The sequence below is a fragment of the Oncorhynchus clarkii genome, unplaced genomic scaffold (genome assembly GCF_045791955.1).
Source record: "Oncorhynchus clarkii lewisi isolate Uvic-CL-2024 unplaced genomic scaffold, UVic_Ocla_1.0 unplaced_contig_3095_pilon_pilon, whole genome shotgun sequence".
Classification (NCBI taxonomy): domain Eukaryota; kingdom Metazoa; phylum Chordata; class Actinopteri; order Salmoniformes; family Salmonidae; genus Oncorhynchus; species Oncorhynchus clarkii.
The window spans coordinates 30,001-39,374 of record NW_027258746.1 but is presented as its reverse complement, the minus strand read 5'-3'; the positions used below and the strand labels follow the sequence as shown (position 1 = coordinate 39,374).

The following is a 9,374-nucleotide window of genomic DNA, read 5'->3' as shown; positions in this document are numbered from 1 at the left end:
TAGCCCTATCATAAGCATCATGCACTATAGGCCTATCATAAGCATCATGCACTATAGGCCTATCATAAGCATCATGCACTATAGGCCTATCATAAGCATCATGCACTATAGGCCTATCATAAGCATCATGCACTATAGGCCTATCATAAGCATCATGCACTATAGCCCTATCATAAGCATCATGCACTATAGCCCTATCATAAGCATCATGCACTATAGGCCTGTGTGGCTTATTATGACTCTTGATGTAGGCTCTCAGCAGTGGTGTAAAGTATTGAAGTGAAAATACTATAGTTACTTAAGTCGTTTTTTTTTTGCATCTGTACTTTACTATTTATATTTTGTACTTTACTATTTATATTTTGTACTTTTACTTTACTACATTCCTGAAGAGAATAATGTACTTTTTACTCCATTCATTTACCCTGATACCCAAAAGTACTTATTACATTTGAAATGCTTAGCAGGACAGGAAAATGGTCCAATTTATGCACTTACCAAGAGAACATCCCTGGTCATCCCTACTGCCTCTGATCTGGCGGACTCACTAAACACAAATGCTTCATATGTAAATTATGTCTGAGTGTTGGAGTGTGCTGCTGGCTATCAGTAAATCAAACTGTGCTGCCTGGTTTGCTTAATATAAAGAATTAGAAATTATTTGTACTTTTACTTTTTGTATATTTTAGCAATTGCATTTACTTTGATACTACTTAAGTATATTTAAAACCGAATACTTTTAGACTTTTACTCAAGTTGATTTTCATTGAGTAATTTTCTATGAGGATTTCCTTACTTTACCTCAAGAATGACAATTGGGTACTTTTTCCACCACTGGCTATCAGATAGGTGGGCTAACAGCCGCTCCTCGGTCAAACTCTGATTGGGAATAGGCCTATTATTACGCGTCTCTAAGACTCCGGTGTCGCTCTGCAAACTCAGCACCTTAATTTCCCTCATCCTGATTGCGATGTCTTATATCGGACTGACCACGGACAATTTACCCCACGAGAAGGTAGACTCCAGTTGCCTAAGTGACCACAATCAGAGACCGCAGGAAACTTACCGGATGCGGCCGGCGGCCTCATCCGCCAGCCCACTTAGCAGAGGCGCACCCCTCTATATCTCCCACTCTCTTGACTATTGAGCTCTCTTTGTTGTCTTTGTTCACTAGTGAACAATGAATTGTTGTCGAGCAATGACCCGTTTTCCAGCATTCAATTAGGACTATCTTAATTTGACAGCGTTAGTTGACATTAGCTTAAAGGTCGAAAAGCCTTTTGGTTTTCACCTGTAGCTGTCTAATTCTGCCCGTCAAAATAAGACTTGTCTATTGTTCTTGTCTGTGTATGCCTTTGTTTATTGTAAAAAATATATATTTATATATTAGAAAATAAAACTTGTTTTTGTAAAAAAAAAAAAAAAAAAACGTGTTCACCCATGCTCGAGCTGCTGAATAATAAATACAATAAATCAGTTGTGTGTTGGCAACTCCCAAGAACGAATGAATTCCGCACGCTGTCAGAGAGGATGTAGGCTATATGACACAGTTTCCCGGAGAACTGTGAGCAAATGTAACAGTTGCATTAGATAAACTAGTAGTAATATTAGCCTATGTGATCATGATCCATACTAGCGTAATATAATTTATATTATATTTATTATTATGGGGTTCAACGGAAAAAAACGTCTGGATGTCGTGATAAAAATGTGTTGGTAGTTTTTCTTGTCTTCATAATTACCCAGTGACTGTCCAATGAGAATTACAGGGAGGGAAGGCAGAGAGCGAGAGCAAGCGAGAGAGAGTGAAGTTGAGAGAAACATATTCGGAGAGACAGTGTGAGCGATAGAATGAGTGAGTGAGGTAAAGGAAGAGTTGCATAGAAAATCATATTTGTCATTTATAGGCTACCTTTCTCCGTTTAGCATAGCATGTTTGCATGTAAATGTCGAGTAGTCTAGCGATTCAGTTATTTTATATGGTGAGAATGCTGACGGAGATTTTCATATCAACAGTAGGTTCATAATATAATCATGAAAGATTATTCAGTTCTTTCATTTTTAAGGACATTTGAAATATTCGATATTCGTGATATCAATTCATTGATCCATGGACTGACGGAGATAAAGACTGATTGATGTTACAACGGCGAATTGAGGGAAGGAATCATCGAGCACAGAGGGAAGGAAGGGAACCAGTGAATTATTTGGGAGAAATCAAAGCGCTCCGTCTCCTGTGAGGACCTGTCGCTGGTCTCGCACCTAGAAGAAGGGGAGCAAAAGATGATGGAATGGCCGTGACAACATGAAAAAGAAAAAGTGTGGGGGTCTATTTTCATCCAGCCAGTGATTCAACACGACTGACCTCGGGGACAGAGAAGGGGAAGAGAAGGTAGGAGGAGGAAGAGAGAGAGAGAGGGGGTTTTGGGGAGAGAAAGACAAAGAATGCATGGTGTCTGGGTGTGAGATAATTTGGGAGATTTTAGGAAGGTAGTTTAAGAATGAATAAAAGTGAATTGAAAGATCCTTGCCATGTAAGCTATAGGACACATATAAACACAGATTTGACAGAAGCATGCATTCTAGGGGACCAGTATTCAACTGTGCTCAATAAAGTCAATACTTTGAAAATAATCATTTTTCACTAATGATCGGATTTGCCTTGTACACGTCCAGATAATTTGCTATAGTCTATCCTATCTGAACTTTTCATCCATCATGTGCTCCCTCTCTTCCACGCCTCCCTTCCTCCATCTCTCTCTTCCTTCCTCTCTCCATTGTTTCATAATTAAACCCCATCTCTCTTCTAATTCTAATGTTTCTTCTGTACTTCTCTTTCCATTTTTCTCTCTCCTTTTCCTCCCTCTGTCTCTCCGTTAGGTAGAGAGCGGCCTGTCGCCCTCCGGCCCCCACCATGGAGCCCCCTCCCTCTCTGAGCTTGACTCTCCTGGGAGGCAGTGAGGACGAGGACCCGCGGTTCCCCCTCCCTCTGAGTGGAATCTCCCACTCCTCCATGACCGGCAACTACCCGGGATCAAACCACTCCAACCACAGGGGGGGATCCAGTCTGGACCGGCTGAATGGGTCCCCCACTACACCTAACATGCCCAAGGCCTCCCTCCCCAAACTGCCTCTGTCCTCAGTGGGGGGTCAACCCCTGCCCCCCCTCCCCAATGCCCTTCACCCCACCAGCACCCCTCTGTCCTCGTGCCTGGGTTCCCAGCACAGCCTGAGTGGAGACAACTCCCCAGTCTACAACGCCCTCTTTTACTCCTCACACTCCCCTTCCATGGAGAGAGAGAGGGACAGGGATAGAGAGAGGGACAGGGATAGAGAGAGGGGATGTAAGCACCGCCAGGCCAGCCCGCTGGTCCATCGGAGAGACAGCAACCCGTTCACAGAGATCGCCATGAGCTCCTGTAAATACACAGGCGGCGTGATGAAACCTCTCAGTCGCCTCAGCGCCTCCAGACGCAACCTCATCGAATCAGACAGCGGCAGCGACACCAAAGAGGGCGGGGCAGCACCTGTTACCGGCACAACTGCCATTGGAGGGCGGGACCGGGACAGAGAGGCTCCACCCACTTCCTCATCCTTGCCATCCTCCAATCAACCAACCCAGAATCCTCCAGAGATAGTGATCTCATCAAAAGAGGACTCGCCGTACGCGAGAGGTTATGATATCACCGACTCATCCTCCAATCAGATGTCAATATACCATCAGAACCACGCCTTGGTGGGGAGTAGGGGAGGTTTAAGCAGTGCAGGGGGAACAGGGGGGGGGGTAGGGGGGAGCAGTCAGGGAGGTGTAGGAGGTGTTGGGGCTGCAGGGCCGAGGGGGAGCTGCTCCAAGGCTTCTAGTTCTAAACGTAAGAACCAGAACATTGGTTATAAACTGGGCCACCGGAGGGCGCTGTTCGAAAAGAGGAAGAGGCTGAGCGACTACGCACTCATCTTTGGAATGTTTGGCATCGTCGTCATGGTGATCGAGACAGAGCTGTCCTGGGGCGTTTACAACAAGGTGAGCCAAAGGGGAGGGGTTCATCTGACCCAATGGGTGTGTCCACTGTCATGGTGCTGTAGGCTCAAAAACGGTTGTCCAATGACTTGTCCAGTTAGAATAATGATTTCTGTTTTCCATTTCAGAATGTTTTCTCATTTGTATCTGCTGAACTTGATGGGAGAAATGGTTGGCTTCGGGGGCTGTGTGATTGGTGGGGTAGTGGGCGGTAGTAGTGTTGGGGTCAGTGATTGGTGGGTTAGTGACTCCTGGGCAGGGAGGCAGTAAGTAGCTCAGCTGTTGGGTATGGGTAGTGTGTTTGGGTCAGTGTGAGGCAGTAGCAGCAGTAGCAGTAGCAGTAGCAGCAGCAGTAGTAGTAGAAGTAGCAGCCGTAGCAGCAGTAGCAACAGTAGCAGCAGTAGCAGCAGTAGAAGTAGCAGCAGTAGCAGCAGTAGCAACAGTAGCAGCAGTAGTAGCAGCAGCAGCAGTAGAAGTAGCAGCAGTAGAAGTAGCAGCAGTAGCAGTAGTAGCAGCAGTAGAAGTAGCAGCAGTAGCAGTAGCAGCAGCAGCAGTAGAAGTAGCAGCAGTAGAAGTAGCAGCAGTAGCAGCAGTAGCAACAGTAGCAGCAGTAGAAGTAGCAGCAGTAGCAGCAGTAGCAACAGTAGAAGTAGCAGCAGTAGAAGTAGCAGCAGTAGCAGCAGTAGAAGTAGCAGCAGTAGTAGCAGCAGTAGCAACAGTAGCAGCAGTAGAAGTAGCAGCAGTAGCAGCAGCAGTAGAAGTAGCAGCAGTAGAAGTAGCAGCAGTGAGAGGTTACTGATATCTCATCTGTCTGGGTAATGGTGAGTGTAATAAGGCTAGCTGGACTCTCTCTCTCTACCTCTCTCTCTACCTCCCTCCCTCCCTCCCTCCCTCTCTCTCTCTCTCTCTCTCTCTCTCTACCTCTATCTATCTCTCTCCCTGCTACCTCTCTCTCTCCCTCTATCTCTCTCCCCCCTCTCTCTCTCTCTCTCTCTCTCTCTACCTCTCTCTATCTATCTCTCTCCCTGCTACCTCTCTCTCTCCCTCCCCCCCCTCTCTCTCTACCTGCTACCTACCTATCTCTCTCTCTCTCTCTCTCTCGCTCCCTCTCGCTGTCTCTTCCTCTTTCTCCCTGAAGAATCCTGTCTCGCTTTCTTGCTTTCCTCTTTCTTCTTGATATTCTTGGTTTGAATCTCTTTCTTTCTCCTCTTTTTAATAGCCTGAGGGAAACTGTCTCCCCTCTTCATGCTCCCACCATCTCTCTGCTCCTCTGTTCTTCCAGTGATAAACCGGGGGAGTGTGATCGGCAGTGAGGATGGAGGAAGAGAGAGATAAATAAAAGGCTGTAGAAAGAGAGAGAAAAGGAGAGGCGATAATGAAAAGGCTGATTTAGGTTCTTATCCCAGCTCCAGACAAGTCTTCTCTTCTATGAATCAGACACCATTGTGTGTCACAACTCAAACATACATGGATCAGCATGGACGCCATTGTGTGTCAGATGCTTTTGTTTAAGAAGTAAATTCTAATTTCATAAACAGTAGAGGGATTTGTAGTATCAAAGCATCTTGTGAATATTTATCGGAGCAGATGGCATTGAGCATGTGGAACCGATGTGAAATGGCTAGCTAGTTAGCGGTGGTGCGCGCTAATAGCATTTCAATCGGTGACGTCACTTGCTCTAAGACCTTGAAGTAGTGGTTCCCCTTGCTCTGCAAGGGCCGCGGCTTTTGTGGAGTGATGGGTAACAATGCTTCATGGGTGACTGTTGTCTGTGTGTGCAGAGGGTCCCTGGTTCACTCCCGGGTCGGGGCGAGGGGACGGACTAAAGTTATACTGTTACATGTGTGTGCGAGCATTCGTGTGTGTGTGTGTGCGGGCGTCTGTGTGTGTTTGTGTGTTCGTGTGTGTCATCAGTGTGACAAACCCAAGTGTTAGTTGATGGATGAGTATTGATCCTAACAGGGTTTGAGTGCAGGAGACACTATTACATTGTGTTTTCATGTCTGGCATGGCAACGACTAGGGAGCTTAAACAGACTAGCTACCTGCAAAGAGAACAAACATACTGGCTACCAGGCTAGAGAACAAACAGACTGGCTACCAGGCTAGTGCTTAAACAGACTGGCTACCTGGCTAGAGAACAAACAGACTGGCTACCAGGCTGAAGAACAAACATACTGGCTACCAGGCTAGAGAACAAACAGACTGGCTACCAGGCTAGTGCTTAAACAGACTGGCTACCTGGCTAGAGAACAAACAGACTGGCTACCAGGCTGAAGAACAAACAGACTGGCTACCAGGCTAGTGCTTAAACAGACTGGCTACCTGGCAAGAGAACAAACAGACTGGCTACCAGGCTAGTGCTTAAACAGACTGGCTACCTGGCAAGAGAACAAACAGACCGGCTACCTGGCTAGAGAACAAACAGACCGGCTACCAGGCTAGTGCTTAAACAGACTGGCTACCTGGCAAGAGAACAAACAGACTGGCTACCAGGCTAGAGAACAAACAGACCGGCTATCAGGCTGAAGAAAAAACAGACTGGCTACCAGGGTAGAGAACAAACAGACTGGCTACCAGGCTAGAGAACAAACAGACTGGCTACCAGGGTAGAGAACAAACAGATTGGCTACCAGGCTAGAGAACATACAGATTGGCTACCAGGCTGGAGAACAAACAGACTTTGGGGTGTGTATTTCAGCTGTTTTTGAGTGGTATGAAAGAGGGAGACACACAATGTTGCAACTATCTCTCATGTTTGAAGGTATGCCTTTTCTCTTTCTCACTCCTCCTCCTCCCTCTCTCTCTCTCTCTCTCTCTCTCTCTCTCTCTCTCTCTCTCTCTCTCTCTCTCTCTATCTCTCTCTCTCTATCTCTCTATCTCTCTATCTCTATCTCTCTCTCTCTCTCTCTCTCTCTCTCCCTGTCTGTTTGTCTGTCTGTCTGTCTGTCTCTCTTTTAATCTGTCTTTCTCTCTACATAGCTAATATAGTCAGAATAGGTAGTTGTGACAATAGGTGAATATATTTCCCGTGGTATGCCAGTATTCACTATTATCACTGGTGTGTGTATGGGTTGATGTATGCCAGTATTTACTATTATCACTGGTGTGTGTATGGGTTGATGTATGCAACACATGTATGTGTGGAAACTCAATCTGTATGTGTGTACTATACACTCCTGCAATATTTTCAGCATTTCCAGCTGCTCTAATTCCCTCCCAAAATAGAGATGAAAAATAGCAAGGGAGTAGAATGGAGGGGAGAGTAACATAAGTGTGTGTGTTTGTGTGTGTGTGTGTGTGTGTGTGTGTGTGTGTGTGTGTGTGTGTGTGTGTGTGTGTGTGTGTGTGTGTGTGTGTGTGTGTGTGAAATATTTACGTATAATGAGTTATCAAGTGTAAACCTAGCAGTTGATTATGTTCTCAATAACTGGTCATTCTATTCAACATTCTTAATTGTATACATGTTCCATAGTATTTTCAATTCCACATTGTTTTCCTCCGTTTCTATATATTGTTCTGTATACCATTCTACAGTATGTAGTGTTCTGTATTCACCATTATATACCCTTATAGCATCCATTAGCATTTTATGTTCAGTGTTTCATAGCATTCTACAGTGTAGAATTAGAGCAGGGGTGTCAAAGTCAAATGGACGGAGGGCCAAATAAAAAAATCAGCTACAAGACGAGGGCCGGACTGTTCGAATGTTCATTGAAAATTTTTTAAATGACGCATATAGTCTAGTGAACCTAATTGAACCTACTGAAAACCTAACAAATATATTACAATATGATCAGATAAATAAAGCAATATTTTCTTATGGCTCTGTCAGTAATCTTTAATTTTCAACAGACACAAAAGACAAATTTCCTTTATATAAATATCCCCATAACATGAACATTAAATGAAAGAAACCGGTATTCAAGGCACCATCAGTAGACTATATTTTCTATTTTAGCAAAAGTGGGCTAAATTTACTTCAAAGAAAAAACAATAATAGCAATTTTCTATCATCCACTCAACTGAAATATTTTTAAAATATAATTGGATTGAAATACAAAAAAATAAAGTGCAAAAATCTATTAATCAAAAACAACACTTTGTTTAAGGAGAAGTAACATGCAGTGAAAACAAATATTAAATTTTAACTTTTAAACTTGAACTGAGTAAAAACTCTAAATATGTGATTGCACAGTAATGTTCACTTGTTTGAGGTTGAGGGTGATACTTGGTGGTGTCCCATCTTTTCCACAAGTTCATCAATGTTCGGGGTAAGGCTCTGAGCTGAAGAAATCCTCAGAATTGAGTGGAGGTGTTCAGCAGTAAGTCGACTTCTGTGTGATGTTTTGTTCAGGTTCATCAAAGAAAACAGTTGTTCACACAGGTATGTGCTGCCAAACATAGACAACGTTTGAGCAGCCTGGATGCGCAGCTGGGGCATTGTGCCGGGGAGGAAACGGGCGAACTCCGCAGCACCCACTGCCGCATATTTTGCCCTCAGTGCATCATTGCATTGGAGGTCAATCAACTCCATTTGGAGGTTTGGTGGTGAGCTTTCCACGTCAACAGCAAATGGGTTACCGAGCAGTTCCAACCTGCTTTTTTGTGCTTCAAAGTCAGCAAATCGGCGTCGAAAGTCAGCGGCAAGCATACCTATTTTATCAGCCAACTGTGTGCTCGGGAACGCACTGGTAGAGAGCTTCTCTTTCATGGTCTGGCAGCTGGGAAAGTGGCTCAAATTTTCTTTCCGCATCTGCGTCTCCCACAGAGTCAGTTTGGTTTTAAATGCCTTCACTGTACTGTACATATCAGAGATGACACGATCCCGACCCTGCAGCTGCAAGTTTATTGCATTCAGATGACTCGTAATGTCACACAGAAAAGCCATTTCACACAGAAACATTTCGTCTCGGAGTTGTGTTGTGTCTTTCCCTTTGCTGTCCAAGAACAGACAAATCTCCTCACGAAGCTCGAAACATCTTTGAAGCACCTTTCCCTGGCTTAGCCATCGCACCTCTGTGTGATAAGGCAAATCACCATGCTCCGTTTCTAACTCCGTCAGAAATGCCTTGAACTGGCGGTGATTCAAACCTTTGGCTCTGATAAAGTTAACTGTGCGCGTGATGATGCTCATTACATGCTCCATTTTCAAGGCTTTACCGCACAACGCTTCCTGGTGTATGATACAATGATAAGCTGTCAGCTCACCTGTCGCGTTTTCCTCTTGCATCTTTTCCCGTATCTTCGCCACCAGTCCGCTCCTGTGTCCACACATCGCAGGTGCTCCGTCGGTTGTCAAACCCACGAGTTTTTCCCAAGGCAGCTCCATCTCATTTACACATCTTGACACCTCT

General features: G+C 44.8%; 1 protein-coding gene across 1 annotated transcript in view; it reads left to right on the top strand.

Annotated features, from left to right (window-relative positions):
- Window positions 1–1,855: 1,855 nt before the first annotated feature.
- LOC139398485 (small conductance calcium-activated potassium channel protein 3-like) overlaps window positions 1,856–9,374 on the top strand; it is a gene marked incomplete at its 3' end in the record, with an annotated part of 27,245 nt that continues 19,726 nt past the window's right edge. Inside the window, exons 1-2 of the mRNA XM_071144432.1 lie at window positions 1,856–2,392; window positions 2,881–4,021. Of these exons, the coding sequence (XP_071000533.1) occupies window positions 2,915–4,021 (1,107 nt within the window). The remainder of the gene's footprint in view (window positions 2,393–2,880; window positions 4,022–9,374) is intronic.